The sequence below is a fragment of the Lipophrys pholis genome (assembly GCF_963383615.2).
Source record: "Lipophrys pholis genome assembly, chromosome: 18".
Classification (NCBI taxonomy): domain Eukaryota; kingdom Metazoa; phylum Chordata; class Actinopteri; order Blenniiformes; family Blenniidae; genus Lipophrys; species Lipophrys pholis.
In genome coordinates this window covers 5,097,273-5,116,921 of record NC_137646.1, presented here as the reverse complement: position 1 = coordinate 5,116,921, position 19,649 = coordinate 5,097,273, and the positions used below count along the sequence as shown (strand labels likewise).

At 43.8% G+C, this 19,649-nt stretch overlaps 1 protein-coding gene across 5 annotated transcripts; it reads right to left on the bottom strand.

Annotated features, from left to right (window-relative positions):
• Positions 1-274: 274 nt before the first annotated feature.
• LOC308123500 (sialoadhesin-like) lies at positions 275-3,946 on the bottom strand. Of its 5 annotated transcripts, none has more exons than XM_080486017.1 (8): positions 3,659-3,895; positions 3,279-3,503; positions 3,117-3,190; positions 3,003-3,041; positions 2,157-2,402; positions 1,744-1,986; positions 1,455-1,613; positions 275-453 (listed from the first exon to the last, which is right to left on the bottom strand). In XM_080486017.1, exons 3-8 carry the CDS (start codon positions 3,145-3,147, stop codon positions 443-445), a joined length of 729 nt encoding a protein of 242 aa, XP_080342143.1. In that variant the 5' UTR covers positions 3,148-3,190; positions 3,279-3,503; positions 3,659-3,895; the 3' UTR covers positions 275-442. The 5 variants fall into 5 exon arrangements, with proteins under 5 accessions (XP_080342143.1, XP_080342142.1, XP_080342140.1 ...); XM_080486016.1 differs by having other exon boundaries at positions 3,117-3,344; positions 3,430-3,627; positions 3,684-3,895; XM_080486014.1 differs by having other exon boundaries at positions 3,003-3,344; positions 3,430-3,627; positions 3,684-3,842.
• Between the last annotated feature and the right edge of the window lie 15,703 nt (positions 3,947-19,649).

The window sequence follows — 19,649 nt, the reverse complement described above, 5'->3', positions numbered from 1 at the left end:
ACTTAACTTGAATCTGCTAATATTTATTCTATGAAAACTCGTCTAAGACTAAAAGATTAAAGACTGAAACTCTTATGTCAACTAAAACTAGACTAAGACAGAAAGGTTTCAGGTGATTATATTATCACTAAAAATAAATGTGTTATTCAAAAGACGATGACTAAATCAGAATGTGCTGTTAACATGAACACCGTCATGTGGTTTGACAAGTGAGGCGCCGCAGTGGAACAGGAAGTCTGAGAGAAACAGGAAGTGACCACAAACACCACATCTTTCCATGTAACTGAGCATCAGAACATTTTATTTGTTCTGCATGGCAATAACAGCTCAGCGTCCTCAGAGCAGACGCTCACTGGTTACACTGGTCATGACATCATCATTACCATCCACTAATCCCAACTCTGCCTGGGCGCAGGGAGACGTCGCCATGGAGACAGCTTGTTTAGGTCCTGACTGTTTAAAAAAAGAAAAGATTTCAGTATGACATCACAGATCCAGCTGGCTGTCAATCAATGACAAATTAGTGATTGGTGACTGACAAAAGTGAAGTTGTGATTGATTAGTGTGTTGGTTGAATAATTGATTAGTTGGTTGGTTTTCTTGATTTTCAGGATTTTTGGTTGGTGATTGATTGGTTTGTCATTTGTTGGTTGGTAGGTAACTAGTTGGTATAAAGTTGATTGGTTACTTAATAGATTGAGACATTAGGTGTACGTGTCATTAGTTAGTGCTGGTTTGGGATTGGACTGTTTGTTGGATGATCTGATTGTAAAATGATAAATTATTATGTTAAGTAGTTTAGTGGTGAGTTAATTTCTTTATTAGTTGGTTGGTTAACAATTAAACGTGAACTTCTGATCAGCTTGTCTGTTGATTGATGATTGGTTTGTTAGTTGGTTGGTGGATTGATTGACTGACTGACTGACTGACTAACTGATTGATTGAGTGATCAGTGGGTTGGTGACTTATTTGATTGGTTGGTTGGTTGGTTGGTTTGTTTGTTGGTTGGTCAGTCGGTCGGTGGGTTGGTCAGTTATTTGATTGTTTGGTCAGTCGGTCGCTTGTTCAGTTATTGGTTGGTAGGTTGGTTAATTTCTGGATAAGTTAGTTATTCAATTAAACGTTAACTTGTAATTTGTTAGTGTTGGTTGCTGATTAGTTTGTAAGTTGGTTGGTTCATTTGGTTTAATATTTGATTGATTAGTTTGTTGGTTAATTTGTTTGTTGGTTGGTTGATTAGTGGTCAGTTGGTTGGTTATTTGATTGACTGGTTGACTACTTGGTCTGTAAAAGTGCCTTTAGATGACTGTGTATTATTGTATAATTGTATGTATTTTGGATTATATTTGGCACCATGTAAATAAAATTGAATGAAACTGAATTGAGTTGCATGGTTGTTAAATTGGTTGGTTAGTAATTTGATTGATTAGATGGTTGATTGGTTAGTTGGTTACCTTTGGCTCTACGTTGATATATAGACACCATCAGCAGGGTGGAGATGAAGTACGGACAGAAAACCACCAGGTGGCAGACCACTCTGAGCATAAGCTGGGGGGAAGTGATGCTAGTGGGCAGAGCTCCATTAGTGGGCGGAGCTCCATTCATGGGAGGAGCTGTAAGATTGAGGAGAGCTCCATTAGTTGGTGGGGCTCCCCCTGTGGGTGGAGCTCCCTCAGTCGGTGGAGCTCCTGCTGGTGAACATGAGGCTGAAATCAGAACAGGAGCTAGGGTGCAGCTCCTCACCTGTGATGGAGATCCAGCTGGGTGGAGACTCTCTAGCACCGATGTTACATCTGTAGAAGCCTTCATCAGAGCGGGAAACATTACGGAGGGTGGTGTGGCCTCCGGGCCCGGTCGTCCTCCTAATGAGGACGCCGTCTTTATAGAAAGCAGCCGAGCGGTTGGAGGGAGCGCTTGTTTTACAACCCAGAGTGACATCCTGTCCCTCCATCACAGGGTGGACTGGACTCTGCAGGATCACTCTATCTGAACACACAGACCAGAGTTTCAACATCTCTCTCACACACACACACACACACACACACACACACACACACACACACACACACACACACACACACACACACACACACACACACACACACACACACACACACACACACACACACACACACACACACACACACACAGCTTACCAGCCACAGTGATGTTGATGCTGCTCCCAGCTGCTCCCTCTCTGGACTCACACCAGTAAACTCCACCGTCCCAGATGAGCATGAATTCAATGTTACAGGAGGGACCATCAGGGTCCCCCCACCCGTCTCTACATGAACTCCTCAGTCTTCTGCTGGTGTTCCTCGTCACCGTCCATCCGTCCTCACAGCTCAGAGACACAGTCTCTCCTTTAAGGAACTGAGATCTGTTGGGACTCACAGTCGGACCTGGTGAGGATGAGGAACCCACAAGAAAGACGAACGGTTGAGCCGACAAACTCTGAGGAGTCGCAAGATCCAGGACTGACTGGACAGTGCAGGGACAGTCAACATAAATCAAACAACATGCATGAAGCAGGCTACTCTTCACTATCGTCCCGGTTTGGTTGGAGCAGCCTTGACGCTGCAGTGACACACGACAACACCATGAACCAAACAATGTCACCAGTCGTGACTGAACAGGACTTAATAGTGAGCTCACTAACTCTGTGGTCTTAGTCTGCCGTCAATCTGATGACAAAGGAACTGTCAGCAAGGTCAAACATTCAATGAACCGCAGACCGGACGCTACAGCAACTCACAGCCACAACAAACACCAAGATTCATGAGTTAATTTCAGTTTGAAAACATTAACTCCTTTTCTAAGATTTGGATGTGTGTGTGTTTGTTTGAATACCATGGTGCAGTGAGTCACTGGGACGTCTAGTCTGTCTGTGGGGAAAGTAGACGGTCAGACTCAGGACAGACTGGACGCCACTGGACTCACAACCCCTGACCAGCTCACAGAAACTGGATCTTGTATGATGGAGGCGCGAGGCGTTCACTGACCTTGTTGGAGTGTAGTAGAGATGAGTGTTGAGGTCAGAGCTGCACAGAGAGACGAGTTAGTTTGAGGCTCTTCGGTGGAGGAGATCGAAGAACCTGTAGAGAAGAAGTTCTTACAGAGCAGCAGCAGCAGAAGTCTTCCCTGCATCGTCTCATCAGCCCAGACGCTCCTCCTGCTCTTCCTGCTCCCCCTGCTCCTCCTGCTCCTCCTGCTCCCCCTGGTCCCCCTGCTCCTCCTGCTCCTCCTGCTCCTCCTGCTCCCCCTGCTCCCCCTGCTGCTCCTGCTCCTCCTGCTCCTCCTGCTCCCCTTCCTTCACTGCAGCTCCTCTCTGGATGTCAGACCTCCTGCTCCTTCTGCTCCCCCTACTCCCCCTGCTCCTCCTGCTCCTCCTGCTCCTCCTGCTCCCCCTGCTCCTCCTGCTCCCCCTACTCCCCCTGCTCCTCCTGCTCCCCCTACTCCCCCTGCTCCTCCTGCTCCTCCTGCTCCCCCTGCTCCCCCTGCTCCTCCTGCTCCCCTTCCTTCACTGCAGCTCCTCTCTGGATGTCAGACCTCCTGCTCCTCCTGCTCCCCCTACTCCCCCTGCTCCTCCTGCTCCTCCTGCTCCCCCTGCTCCTCCTGCTCCCCTTCCTTCACTGCAGCTCCTCTCTGGATGTCAGACCTCCTGCTCCCCCTGCTCCCCCTGCTCCTCCTGCTCCTCTTGCTCCTCCTGCTCCTCCTGCTCCCCTTCCTTCACTGCAGCTCCTCTCTGGATGTCAGACCTCCTGCTCCCCCTGCTCCTCCTGCTCCTCCTGCTCCCCTTCCTTCACTGCAGCTCCTCTCTGGATGTCAGACCTCCTGCTTCTGGTTTTCCTGGATGAGAACAAGCTGCTTCTCTCTGGTTCGACTCAGAGGAAGTGAGCTGGAGTTTTTTGTCTCTGCGTGTCTGAGAGCTTCTCTCAGTTTCACTGCTAGAATGTGGTGGGAAAGAGAAAGAAACCCCTGAGAGGAGAAACACCAGACTTTAAAACACAGCAAGGATGTCGCGCGCACGCACGCACACACACACACACGACTGGAGTTGGAGCAGTCTTTGTTGTGACGTCTTCTGAAGTTTGGGTTGTAAACAACGCAGGTGAAACTTCTCACTACACACAGTACGTTTACTGCACTCATGTGAAATAATTCCCAACTGATCAAATCCTGGTTGACATTGTCTTACTAGAAATGCTCTTCTTCACGTCTTCACCGGGGCTGATCTTCCTCCTCTTCCTCTGTGGAGAGCTGCAGTCTGACCTGGAGCAACGCTTCTTGCTGGCCCGCTGTGAGTGCTGCTCACTGTCCTTGTCTTTCCTGCATTCTGAGTGGACGGGGACTCTCTGCTGCTCGCTTCAGAGCAATGAGGAGCGTCTTCCTCCTCAGCAACCAGCCAATTGGGACAGCTCTTCATGGTCTGGATGGAACTTTGTGCACTGGAAGACAATCATTGAGTTCAAAAACTTTGTCTGTCTGCACGCTGATAAAGGCCCAAACATGTGAGAGACACCGACTATCTGCTGTGGCTGTTGTCCTGGTGGATGAGAGTCACAAACGGATGCCTGAGAATATCTGCTGGTGTGATCCCATTCTAATGATCCACGTCCAGCATCTTGGAGATCAAATCAACAAAACTCGCTCTGTCATGTTCTTCAACCGGGTCGTCAGGTTCTTCAGTAAACTGCAGCAACACAAGAAACCAAAGAAGAATTCAGAAAAGAATTCAACTTGTCTGTTGAACTCATAAGAGCAGACGTTTCCCAGGAGATACCACTCACCTCCAGGAGATCATCCAGGGTGCTGATGGGGTCCAGCTCCCTGTCTGGATCAACTGAGAGACTGAGACTGAGACTGAGACTGGGACTCGGACACGGACACGGACACGGACACGGAGCTGAGGTTGCACCGTGAGAGAGAGCGAGAGAGAGAGCGAGAGAGAGAGAGAGAGAGAGAGAGAGTGAGTGAGTGAGTGAGTGCACCAAGAGAAAGACTGAGTTTTACACTCGGATTTGGACTTGAACTAGAGTGGATTAGACTGGAGGCCCAGGCACATGACCACCTCAGCTTCCACTCAGAGCCCAGACCAGCTGTTCAGATTTGGACACTTGGAGCTGAGGAGGGGGAGGCTCCATGATTCATGTTCATGCAGAGGTTTTATTTCCCTTTGCCACTGAAGGCAACACACTCACTAACCACCAGTCCACACATGAAAACACAAACTCATATGTGTACACAGAAAGTCCAGTTAAGATGGAGACAGGTTGTGAATGAAACAGATGCTACTGGTACAGTATGAGAGTCTGACTGCTTTCAAAAGGTCCAGTGATCATACAAGCGTATCAGTCACTCTCATACATTCTCATGTTTCTATTGACAATGAGAAGCAACAACACAACACTACTGCTTGGACATGTTTACTGGATCACATCATGGATGATGGATGGATGGATGGATGGATGGATGGATGGATGGATGGATGATGGATGGATGGATGGATGGATGATGGATGGATGGGTGATGGATGATGGATGATGGATGATGGATGATGGATGATGGATGGATGGATGGATGGATGGATGGATGTAATATACAAACATGACTTATGTTCACTCTGGAGGTGAGGACTGATGTTCCCCTCCACAGAGAGAAGCTGCTGGTAGCTCACTCTCTATGTTATGTTCCTCTGGAGGTGAGGGGGGAACTCCTGTTCTCACTTTCATTGTCACTTTAATTTGAAAAAAACATATATTCTATTTTCACCAAGATGTTGGTGAGTTAGTTTTACCAGTAAATGGCTGCTCCATCCTCACTTCTCCTATAGCCAGCCCCCCCCCCCCCCCCCCCCCCCCCCCCCCCCGCCTCCTGGGGGTCGTTTGGAGGGTCATAATTTATTTACACATGTTAGAGATAATATCAAAGTAAGTGGTGTATTAGTCAATGATATCAGTGAATTCATGTCTGTTTGTTTTTGTTTTTTTACTGTTTACAATAAAAAACACAGAAACATTAAAACAGACAACAGATAGATATCAGTACACATGAGTCAGAACAGAGCAGTCCCTGGAAAAACTAGTTATTGAGGTGCAATCAGATGACTGGGAACTCATTTATAAATACAAGAGAAAGTGAAATATAAAGATGTTTAATGGATGATAAACGGCTTAAACAATGCATCCAAGAAGAAGAATACATGACATAGAGAATCCAATAAATGTAGAACGAAGGAGATGGAAAATAAATACAAGAAATGTAAACATAAGTTCACTCATATAATGAGAAAATGTAGGAAGAATTATTTTAAGAAAGCACCAGAAAACAATAAAGACCATGTCAGCAGTAAATAGAAGGTTCTACATAGTATTATTCAACAGGCTTCCAGTAAGGATACTGTAATTGAAAACAGACACACTTCACAAAGTACAGACCCACAATTCTCCCTAGTCCTAGAAAAACTCTTCAACGACATACTAGATACATTCAGAGAAATGAACTCTAATTCATTAAATCTAGGTAAAACCAAAATCATGATATTTGGAAAATATGAAATAAACAGGTAAAGGTTCAGGTAGAGGGTGTAGCTAGAGAAAAGGTGATTGAAGACATATTTCTCGAAAAATGTAAGGATGAGTACGAGCACTTTACAACTCTACAAAGCTGATTTCCTTTGATCTCAGCGTCTCCATGGCTCCAGTGCTGATCTCCTATCAGATCAAAGGAGATCAGTGCCTTTTGCCATGGAGATGCTCAGATCCAAGATTTCCTCCGGCTTTGATCTCCATTGATCTCCATCCGGTGCCTCTCCCATCCACTTTGTAATGAAAGGCTCATTATTGTTCTTTTTCACAACCTTGGTGATGACGTCACCATTAGATTCAGGTATGCTGAAGCAGGCAGAGAACTAAAACATGCAGGACACCAGCACTCTCTGACCCAGTTTGGACACCCTGTCGTAGACCATCAAGAGACAGGTTAGTTTTATCCTACTGATGATGTGTTGCTGCAATAGTCATCCTGCTCTGTTTCAAGTTTGTTCCCACAAACACCAGAGCACTCTGTAACAGGATTTGACAGATAGTGATGGGGCGCGGCCAGCAGGGGGCATTGGTTATTGATGTTGCTTAAAGAGGTGGAACAGATTAAACATTCAGATGAACCAATCAGCAAATAAAAGTCAAATGAAGAAAACGTATAAGGGTGTATTAGTCAATGATATCAGTGATTTCATGTCTGTTTGTTTTTGTTTTTTTACTATTTACAATAAAAACCACAGAAACATTAAAACAGACAACAGATAGATATCAGTACAAATGAGTCAGAAGAGAGGAATCCCTGGAAAAACTAGTTATTGAGATACAATCATATGACTGGGAACTCATTTATAAAGGAAAAGACGTCCTGTCACTGTGAGTGTACAATCAAACAATACAAGAGAAAGTGAAATATGGATCCTGGACTCTGGGAGTAGTGGGCGGAGCTGAGGTTGCACCGTGAGAGAGAGAGAGTGAGAGTGAGAGTGAGAGTGAGAGGATTAGACTGGAGGCCCAGGCACACGACCACCTCAGCTTCCACTCAGAGCCCAGCCCAGCTGCACCATGATTCCTGTTCATGCAGAGGTTTTATTTCCCTTTGCCACTGAAGGCAACACCCTCACTAGCCACCAGTCCACACATGAAAACACAAACTCATATGTGTACACAGAAAGTCCAGTTAAGATGGAGACGGGTTGTGAATGGCACAGATGCTACTGGTACAGTATGAGAGTCTGAATGCTTTCAAAAGGTCCAGTGATCATACAAGCGTATCAGTCACTCTCATACTTTCTCATGTTTCTGTTGACAATGAGAAGCAACAACACAACACTACTGCTTGGACATGTTTACTGGATCACATCATGGATGATGGATGGATGGATGGATGGATGATGGATGATGGATGATGGATGATGGATGATGGATGATGGATGATGGATGATGGATGGATGGATGGATGGATGGATGGATGATGGATGGATGGAAGGATGGATGGGTAATGGATGATGGATGATGGATGATGGATGATGGATGATGGATGGATGGATGGATGATCGATGGACAGACTTTCAGGACAGACGTTCTTCCCAATCACTCCCTCTCAGATCACAAAGTGTTTGCCAAGGTGAGTGTCCATGTGACTGGTGACTTTTCAGCCCTGTTTCCACTGTACAAAATGTGTCTGTACAGTTTGGTTCAGTACTTCAGTACTCGCCTCAGTTCACTCAGTTTGCTCATGGTGTAGATGTTATCTGGCGATGTAGAAGCTACGTCCACTTCAGTGCAAAAGTGAAGAGACATGACATGACCTTTTTACATGACAATGAAAAAAGGTGTAAAGAATGTTGACTTCAGCTCCTCTCAGGATCTGAGCTTTGTCCATTGAGTTGGCAGATGTTCATGTTTCTCTTACTATTGACAGTTTGACTCTTATTTTCCAGCAGGAGACAAAAAGTGTCCGGTCACAGTTTGGTTCAGTTTCACTCAGTGACAGTGAGAATCACTCAAACTGTGGGGGAAGGGTTCATGGAGCACTGAAGGTGGAACGCTTCACATTTCCTGGCTGGAATGAGCTGAAGTTTAAGCATTGGTGGTTCAGTGGTAGAATTCTCTCCTGCCACTCAGGAGGGTTTGATTCCCGGCCAGTTGATGCAATAGATCTTTTCTTCACCCTCCTCCTGTGTGAGCTTTCACAACCCAGTCTCATGTTAACGGGTCGGTTTGGACCCCATTTACATCACAAGGTTCCAAGTGACAACAACTTGTCTGTTGAAGAAAAGTGTGTAGGATATTACAGTGAACCTTCCATGACCTCAGAACAAGTAGCCTGGCTAGCTCAGTCGGTAGAGCATGAGACTCTTAATCTCAGGGTCGTGGGTTTGAGCCCCACGTTGGGCCAGACAGTGCTTCAATTCACCACTTCACCATTTGGGTCAATTAATCACTTCATCATCTGGTCCAATTCACTACCTCACCAATTTACCACTGTTCTACAAGCTTTCTCCTGTAACAAAAATGTTCCTGGTCCAGGTCCATTGTTGTCATACTAGTACACACAGTCTCCTCCTAAGTTTAATTTATAATCAGGTCATAATCAACCTTTATAAATGAGGCCAGACATTGTTCTGGCTCCATCATGTTCCTGGTCCAGGATCAGTTTAACATCCAGACCCAGAGCATCGAGTGTTTTTAGGAGAAAATCATGAAATGTGTCGGCGTTGCTGTTTGAAAGCTCCTCGAAGTGAATAAAGCCCCGATACTGTTAGTTGAGTCCTTTTGCTTCTTGAAGATGTTGCTGGTTGGTCTGGGAGGAGGATTCTCACACACAAAGTCAAAGCCTCTTTTGAAATTTAACACAAAGCATCATGGTTGATGACCAAAGGGCTCGTCCGGGAATTGAACCCAGGACCCTCGCACCCAAAGCGAGAATCATACTCCTAGACCAACGAGCCAACATGTTGAAGCAGCTAAAGGACTCCAGTGATTGTCATAAATAATTCAGGAGATCAAGACTCTGACACTGTCAGGTCACAGTTTGACAGTCTGGTTCAGCAGCACATGCTCAGTAACAGCGCTCCGTAGCCTCCGCCTGTCCCTGTGGGGGGAGTCGGGAGTGTGAAAGAAAAGTTCCACCTTGAGAGCCGGGACCAAAAAGTGACGGTTGCAGTGGATCCGAGCACCACTGTCGTATAAACGGAGCCCAAATGTGACTAAAGTTTTGTGGTTCCACTTGTTTTTGTTGTTGTGTAAACAGGCCTTAAATCATCTGTAAATTAGAACCCTGATTGTTGTGGGCTGAAGATGGAGATGTGCAGTCTGTAAGTCACCAACACTATCCTGAATGGACTTTCTTCTTCTTTTGGCTTTAATGGCAGTTGGCATCAATGAAGTATTATTTCGCCATCTGCTGGTTCTAACTAGTCTATACTATTTCCAAGGATTGGGAACGATCAAAGTGACAAAAATCCCTTCTTTAGTTTGATCTTTACTTTGATCAGAATCTGACATTCTGAATGAATGACAATCTTTGAATAAAGAAGAGAAACAGTGAAAATGCTCCACTGTATCACCTCAGCATGACCAATAAGAGATTAGCAGGGATACAAATATGTCAGAAAATAGGCTTTGGAAATGACCTGGATATTAAGTTCTTTTTTTACAATGGTTCATAAGTGTTTATTTTATGTTGTAATTATAGCATAGTGCTCATGCTTTTACTTTGAAAGAACTCACAGACAAGGTGTGGTAAATCAGAAGTAATTGTTGTAAATCAGATAGAAGTACCACAAACGTTGATGAGCAGTAAAAGCGGATTTTAGTGTACTGTGATTTCAAGCTTAGTTTAATTGTAATGTAAAGTAAAAGGTCATTTATATTATTTCATGGTACAGACATATGGTTAAAAAGGACGAAGTTGTAAATATACATGGAAATTAAATATTAAGAGCACTCAAGGTAGAGATTGTCAATGGTTAATAACAAGGCAATTCATTTAAGGTAGAAAATATGGTAAAAGTGTAAAGGTAAAACATGTTGCTAAGAGTTGCTGATGGTATTTTTCTGTTTACATTGTAGTTCTTACGGTGTGTTCACCTGCAAGGCTCAATAAAGTTGAGAAGCATCAGTTTGAGAGAGCATCTTTTCTACCGCGGCTGCTCCAGGCTTCACTGATCCACAAAGAGGTGCAACTGTTGGCATTCCAAAAGGACAGTCAGGAGGACTGAATACATTCTATTAAAGTACTTTGATCTGATCTATTGAAGACTCTGATCTTACCTTTAACACTAAACAAAGAGATTCACAATTCAAGTGTTAAAGTGCAGAGAATCTCACAGCAAATCCACAATGTGAAACATCAAATAGATCCAACTGTCATTGAACACACACACACACACACACACACACACACACACACACACACACACACACACACACACACACACACACACACACACACACACACACACACACACACACACACACACACACACACACACACACACACACACACACACACACACACACACTTCTTCATCCATCAGACACCCTGTCAGAAAGGGTGGAGGTGAGGACTGATGTTCTCCTCCACAGAGAGCAGCTGCTGGTAGCTCACTCTCTATGTTCCTCAGCAGAAAGTGATGAGGACTGATGTTCTCAGAAGAGCTTTTTTTATCATCAAAAACAACTTTTCCCTCAGAGTGAGATGAGCTGAGTGAGGAAACCAAGCGGTCCAAGGAGCTGTGTTCTTGTTACAATCTCTTCTGGATTGAGTTGCTGCTTGTCGTCAAATGTTTTCACACGACCCTGTTAACCTCCAGCAGAGTTTCTGTCGTGTAGTGGTTATCACGTTTGCTTAACACGCAAAAGGTCCCCTGTTCGAAACCGGGCAGAAACACAAGGAAAGGCTTTTGAAATTCATCAATACAGTTTCGAACATATTAGGAGCACAATGGACGACGATGGTCTTGTTACATAAGCAAATATAACAACCCAAAACCTTTTAACTGACAGTGGTGGGATTTGAACCCACACCTCCTGAGAGACTGGAGCCTAAATCCAGAGCCTTGGACCACTCACCCACACTATAATCATATAACAATAGGATCGGTCACCTCTAGTGAGAAAATGAGAGCGTGGAACCTTCAGCAGGTTCTGATCCACAGACCTCTGAGCCGTTCAGGGGTGTAAGGCTGGATCAGATCACTGATATAAGAAGGAGCCTGACCATGCAAGGCTCTGAAGACCAGGACCAGAACTTTAAACTTGATCCTATAGGACACTGGCAGCCAATGAAGTTCTTTTAGAACCGGGGACATGTGAGTCCTCCTATTAGTACGGCTCAGAATTCTCACTCTCCCCTCCTTTACCCACATGAGCTTTGTCTTGGAGACATGTTGTAACCTGTGTTGATGCTTTAAATGTGCTGAGGTGTTTTTTCTCCTAATTCCACACTGTTCTCCCTTATAGAGCAGTTTGGAATCTGCTTTTCCTTCTCCTCTCCTCTCCTCTCGTTGTCTCTCTCTTTTCTCTCAGCTTAAAAGAAATTTCATTGTACTTGCTGTAATGACAATTACACAAAGAGCCTGAACAAGGATTTGAACCCTCGACCCCCAGATTGAAAGTTTGATGCTCCAGCATCTGAGCTACTGTGGAGAAGGACAAAGAGCATAGCAGAGTGAAGACGGCTGATGTGATCTACAGCCTGGAGAGACGTACAGAGCTGAGCAGAGTCAGTGAGGAGAAGTGCAGAGAGAGTGAGTTCAAACGGAGGTCAACCACCTGCAGACAATGTCCTGACATCAGCTGAGGTCCTCTGATGAAACAAAGAAGTAAGACAGACACCAGCTGCACATAGACGTAGTAGTGGACCTGTATAAGCAGACATTTATGGATGATCAATGGAACAAGGTCAGAGCACTAGAGTGGTAAAATGTGTGTTATATGAAGACCTCTGACCGAGGTAAGACAGAGACATGTCCTCTGAAGACAGGGAAGCAAGTGAAGAGGGACACTACAGGTTCTAAAAGAGAGAAACGGCCAAAGGAGTTCAGTCGTCGGTGGGATCCACAGCTCAGAGTGTTTGTTCTGGAGAATAAAGACTCTTTTGCATCCAAGTCCAACTTCTCATCTGCTTTTTGCTTCGCGAGTGAAACTTTTTACCTTTAGAGTTGGAGAATTAGAGAAAATGCTGGTGGGATCATCCAGCACCACACCTGGCCCAGATCCACGTGCCATGATTAATTCCACCGCACTACCCAGGCCTGCCAACACAGTGTTGTGTCTCCATATGATTCTCACTTCTGAGTGAGACGAAGCAGACTCTGATCCTGACCACCAAGGTGTAGAAGTGGAGACTCTTCTTGCTCGATGTTTTGAAACTCAACAAATTGTAGTCCATTGTTCCTTCCTGAAGATGCTGAAAAGCTCCCCTCTGGATTTGAAAACAATCAGGAAACATCTGAGCAGACTGCTGGCTGTGTTGCACCATATTTTCTCACTGCCTGATTGGCTGCATGTGAGAAGTTTTGCTAAAGGAAAACAAGTTTTACTTCTTTATTTACAAAGTGACTCAAACTCAAAGTTAGGCTTCCTCCTGTCCGGTGCACATGGCTAATTTGCATATTGCAGGACTGACTCCAGTAGAGTTTAATGTTCAGTTGTGGATGAAGTTCATCTGCAGATACTTCTGGACAAAAAAACCCAGAAGTGGTCTGAGTGAAAGCACTTTGGTGTCTGTTCACACTTGTCTTCAGGACTCGCAACTTGTGATCTGATCACCTGAAACACAGTGGAAGCCTGCTGGGCCCAGAACCCAGAGCTCCATGGATCCAAACCTTCCTCTGCCACTGACACTTTCTCTACTATGTCTTCCAGAACTTTCCCAGGGAGGCTGCAAAGTGGGATACCATGATGATTCTATCTGCTAACTCTGTTTGGTGATGTCATAAAAGATGGGAAAAGGACAAAGTGACAACATTTCTTTCTTCACTTTGATCTCCACTCTCTCTCTCTCTCTCTCTCTCTCTCTCTCTCTCTCTCTCTCTCTCTCTCTCTCTCTCTCTCTCTCTCTCTCTCAGCAACAACATTTTACATATACGGTACAAATCCAGCTTTTATACATTTTACACCTCACTTGGGTTTGAGGGAATCACATCCAGAACAGGATGGAACACAGGAGCCATCTTGGATGGGTCTACTGTCCTTTACAGAGATCTGGAACCTTTTGCATGACCAATCTGATTCTAGACAGACCTGAAAGCTAAAGGAACAAATCATAATGCTGAAGTCTGAGTCAAAATGAAAGACTTGCTGAAGTGCTTCAGTTTGGTTCAATCAGTTATAAAGACACAAACTGGAAATTACCACGAGGTTTCTCTGATAAAAAGTCCATGAGGTGAAGAGCAGAGATCAGCCAAGCCTCCAACACAACGTCTCAGTCTCTTTTGAAATTTAACACAAAGAGATCCTGGTTGATGACCAAAGTTAAAACCATTTGTCGAAGAGGGTCATGGTAACTCCAAGGGCTCATCTGGGAATTAAACCCAGGACCTCTGACACCCAAAGTGAGAATCATACTCCCAGACCAACGAGCCACCATGTTTAAGAAGCTAAAGGACTCAACTGATTGTCATAAATAAGGCAGGAGATCAAGACTCCTGACAGCCTTGACAGAGCTCCTGGAATGACCACATCCTGACAAAAGTAAATGAAAACATTAGTCATGGCCGACCTTGAAGAAATGAAGCTGAAGGTTCAACTGCTATTGGAGGATTTGTAACTTTATGGTCCATTAGACCTGAAGCAGTTTTTAGGTTTGTGAGTGAGTTCTGTCAGAGCCTCTGAAGCTTGTGTGTCTCCATCAGGATTCATTTTAATACATGGCTTACTGCCATGAGGACAAGTTCTCTTTGACATTTTAAATGGAGACGGGTCTGATCTGCTGTGTCAGCATTGGTGGTTCAGTGGTCGAGTCGTCCCCTGCCACGCTGGAGGCCTGGGTTTGATTCCAAGTCAATGCAACTAATAATTACAATACAGCCATTTATAATAGTGGTGCCTTGCTCATGCAGTGTGAGCAATCCACCACAACAATCCCCTAACTCCATCAGGAAAGTGAACCCCAGTCTCCTGTGTGACAGGTGGAGATACTCACAAGTAGTGATGCTCAATGAAGCCTCATGAACCATGTTCTTAATTTTCTCACCACCAGATGGCACTGTTGGTTTGAAGATAGATTCTGAAGTACTAGCAATGAAGCGTATTTTAAATGTTTGTTGAAAAGACAGCGCTATCTGGCAGCTTCAGAGTAAAGACAGTGGTTCATGAAGCTTCATTTGGCCAGTATGGGGATTGAACCCATGACCTTGGCGTTATTAGCACCACACTCTGACCAACTGAGCTAACCGGCCCACATTGGTGAAAACATCTTCTTTCTTTCTTCCAATATTTGTGTTGAATGTGATTGTAAATGTTTTCTATACAAGAGCAAAACAAGATGTGAAACATACAAAGAAACCATCAGTCATTCATCCAAATCTTCTGCATCATGGATCAACCAGCAGCAGAAAACTAGTCAAGACTTTGTCTTCATGGGACAGCTTCATTGTTGACAGCTTTTTAATCACATTTCAAGGATTTCGCTTCTTATTTGGCTTTATTTATTGTGTTTTAAGTTGCTGTGATCTTAACCAGAAGTGTTTTTATTGTTTAATGTTTCTTACATGCAGTGGTTATATTTCCCATTGCCCCTGAAGGCAACACACACACTCACCACCAGACCACAGAAGAACACACAATCATGTCCATACTAGACTTCTGGGTTAACTTCAGTGTTCGTTCCATAACGTAACGTAACAATCCTGAAAATATCTCTACATCTAGTGGCGGCGTTCTCCTCCTTTCCTGAAGTACTTTATGTTTCACTCCAGGAGTTCTGAGCCATCTGGAGCTTTATTTGCTTTTTAATTGCACATAGTGAAGGATAAGGATTTTTACATCATTTAGACATCACTTTAATTTTAAAAAGAACTCCCATTCTCACCATGATGTTCACTTTAATTAAAAAAAAAAATTTTCCAGGTGAAGTTCAAATTAATTTGAAAAAACAAAATCCTATTTTCACTTTTTGTTGACTTTAATACAAAAAATAAATGAAAAACCCTCCTATCCTCCAATAGAGACCACTGAAGAATTCAAACCCATCATCCAGGACAAAGCAACACTGTTGCTGCAACAAAATCCAGGAAGGATTGCTGCAGAAAATGAGTCACTTTGTGAGATTCTACAATATTAAATCATGGGACAATAGAAACACTGTGATCAGTCAGTTTCACTTTATTCCAGCACAGACGTTTCAGACAGAGCTTCCTCACTGCTCTTCCTTTACTTTAGATTTTCTTTGAGTTCTTTTGAGGCTCCGCCCCCCGTGTGAGCCTGTTTGTTTGTTGGAATATTAATTCCTCACTGTGACGGCAGCTTTTGTTGTCCTGGTGTTACTATGTTATATCACTGGATCAAGGTGACTGTTACTCAATACTACACTTATTATACAGTTCTTTACATGTGTGATCAGAGTCCTGCCCTGATCAATTCAATAGACCAATATACAGTCTCAGTGATAGCGCCACCTAGTGGATGGACAGGAAGTTCTGCAGAATGATGCAGTATTTCAACTTTGTTATCATATTGTATGATGAAAAAATATCTCAACATTGTTTTTTGACTTTAAATCAAATTGCATGAAAAGAAACAAACTCTTATTTTATTTTGTCATGAGTGGCCCTAAAACTCGTCTGTAGTAACAAGTTGGTCTGAGTTTCTTAAAGAAACAAACATATCCAACAATGTTTTTACAGTTTGGATGTGATATTATCAAATAGTTCTGTCAATTCTTAAAGAATCTAATGATGACGTCATCACCAAGGTTGTGAAAAAGAACAATAACGAGCCTTTCATTACAAAGTGGATGGGAGATGCACCAGATGGAGATCAACGGAGATCAAAGCCGGAGGAGATCTTTGTTCTGAGCATCTCCATGGTAAAAGGCACTGATCTCCTTTGATCTGATAAGAGATCAGCACTGGAACCATGGAGACGCTGAGATCAAAGGAAATCAGCTTTATTCAATCTTCAGCATTCACACTTGCATTTTCTTCTGGAAATACAAACCTCTAGTAATTATTATTATCATAACAGGTCTCTGATATATGGAGGAGTCAGACCATTCAAGGCTTTAAAAACAAGCAGTAGCATTTTAAAATCTCTTCTAAAACTGACAGGCAGCCTGTAATGATTCTACCAATATAAGAGCCATAATACAGCTGAGCAGGTCTGGGATGGATTTCTTTATTTCTCTGCCATGTGTAGTGAACTAGAAATCAAGCTCAACACCACAGAAGCTGTTCTGCCCTTCATCATCTGCAGAACATATGGAAAGGACATACCAGTCAGTCACTAGTGCAAATGCAGAACGCAGTTTCAGCCTGAAATGAATTCAAAACTCTCTCTGGGCATGAAGGAGGCCAGACTCTCAAAGCTCACTTTGCTCTCCATAGAGAGACGTGCTTGATAAGAAGGAGGTGGCTGAAAGGTTTGTGAGGATGGAGGAGAGGAAGATGGTGCTATGAGATATGAGGCCACGTTACTGTACTTAGTTCAGAAATACCTTGGGGCCAGTTGTTCAAAGGTAATCTGATTGGATTTTGGTTATGGGATTGGATCAAATCTTGAAAATGCGTTGTTCAAAAGGGAAAGAAAGATTCTGAAATCGGATTAGATCATGTAATCCAATCTTAGTTTTAATCTGGATCGGACCTTCAGTTTGTGTTGTTCAAAACATTTCAGTAGGATCTGGATAACTTTGATCCCAAAAAACAGGATTATTCTGATCCCAACAGGGGGCAGGATTTCAAAGTGGATTTCAGGAAGAAAATGTAGCAAAACTTTAAAATTGGTCAAAAATGAATTTGTATATATACTTTTATTTATATTTTGCACTTGATTTGTTCATCTGTTTCAGTATATCCATTTTCTCCCACTTATCCCTTTCCGGGTCGCAGGGGTGGTAGTGTGAGCACTGTCACCCAGATCACATTGCACCAATTAAGAGCCCATGGGAAGGTGACGCCCAGCGAGGGGCATGAACCCACTACCTTGAGATGATGAGTCTCATGCTCAACCAACTGACTCAGCCGGGGTATTTGGAACAGCATTTTCCGTAAAATTCCCAAATTCTTGCGATGGAAACCCGAACCATAACGGACTATGCCAGTCCATTCCGGCACTTTTTGTGCGGTAGAAACACACCTTAAGTGACCTGAGAGGGAGTGATTGGGAAGAACGTTTGGCCTGAAGGTTATCAGGAACAACACACAGAAAACCTTACACTGCCCTTTGAGGAATTGAACCCTGGGCTCCTCAAAAGTCAATAAAGTGGGTTAATCCTGATGTAAAACTGCACTGCAGCATGTTGTTGTGGCCGAGAGGTTAAGGCGATGGACTCGAAATCCATTGGGGTCTCCCTGCGTAGGTTCGAATCCTGCCAACAACGCTGTTCAATTCATTGAGAAGGTTCAAGTAAAACTCTTCTTGAGGATTACTTTGTACAGTAAAACCTCAGATCTAGAGACACCCTGAAAGTCCCCAGAAGACAGGGTCTCCTCATGAGGACCAGAATGAACCAACCAACAAATATCTTATGGTGGCTGATAATGATGCTACGCTTGCAGTCACTTAACGTACCGAGCAGAACATAGTTCAGTCCCAGATGCATAGAAGTGCAGAGCAATGAGGACCTGTTCTTCCACAGACTGTGACTCTTTTGGGTTCTGCGTTGAAGTTTTGGCCTGACAAGGTCTGCAATGTACTTAATATCAGCATTCCCAAAGGGGAAGCGAGCGTACAGTTCTTCAGTGGTGTATTGCTCCAGTGGTTTTGCACACACAACATACACCCTTTGACGGTGTCCTCTTCCACCAAAATGGTGGTGGCGATGGACAATACCTGCCATGTCAGTGTCTCTGTAAGTCCTCCAAGAAAGGCTTAATATAAGATGTCTGTCAAAAACCAGCCCACTCATCAGCTGACATCTTTTGGCTTGTGATCAATTAAGTCAGTCGTGTCCAAGGCCTATAAATGCTATGCTCACTGCAGATCAGGTGGTACCATGGACTCAAAAGGACCTAATTTCACTGTAGCAGAAACCCATGCACTGCTGGAGGGTGTACAGTGCCATTATGCCTCAATAGTAGGAAGTTCTGTTGTGGCTGGAATGTTGAGGAACAAAAGGAAGAAAGACATTTGGGTTGAAATCACCCAGAATGTGAATGCAATGGGGTCTGGCCAGAAGAGGATCTTGGAGCAGGTGAACTTTAGATGGAAGAATCTGAGGGCCAGAGCCACAAAGGACCTTGCTGAAACATAAAACAGCCAAACGGGCAACAAAGCCTTTAAGAAAGGTGAATACACAGATGTGGTTCTGGACATTATTGGAGGTGAGAAGCACAGATCCTCCTGGCAGAGGAACAAATCAAGCTGGCCAAACTGCAGCAAACCAGGGAAAAACTTCACATCTGCCTCCTAAAAGCAAGGCTTGATTTTCAAGGTTGCTTTTAGGTCCTACTCGTCTGGTCTGTCCTACTCGGATGAAGAACCCTGAACATTCTTTATTCTGTTAACTATTGGACATTTATCCTTTTTTTTTTAATTTAAGACTTTTTCAAAATATCCACAATATATTTGTTTATGTACACTTGTTATTTGTTGTGGCTCAGATGCCTTTCATAAAAGAAATCATAAATAGAAGTGGATGTTTATGTTTATGTTATTTTTGTGTTTTGTCTCAAAATAAAAAACTCGCAATTTGAAATAGCCATTATCAGTCAGATGGAGCAAAATCGCGTCAAACTGCGCCTCCTGGTGTCTAAAGTTTAAAATCCACACAATTTGCCGACTTGCACATAGTAATGCAAAAGTGGAGATCTGTGCATGTGCATGCTTTGCGTCTGTCGATGTGTCCACTGTCCAGTTTAGATGGGATTAAGTAACCATCGTACATCTAGTCCCTGATGACCCCCACCTCTCCGTGACAACATTTTCAAGTGAAAATGG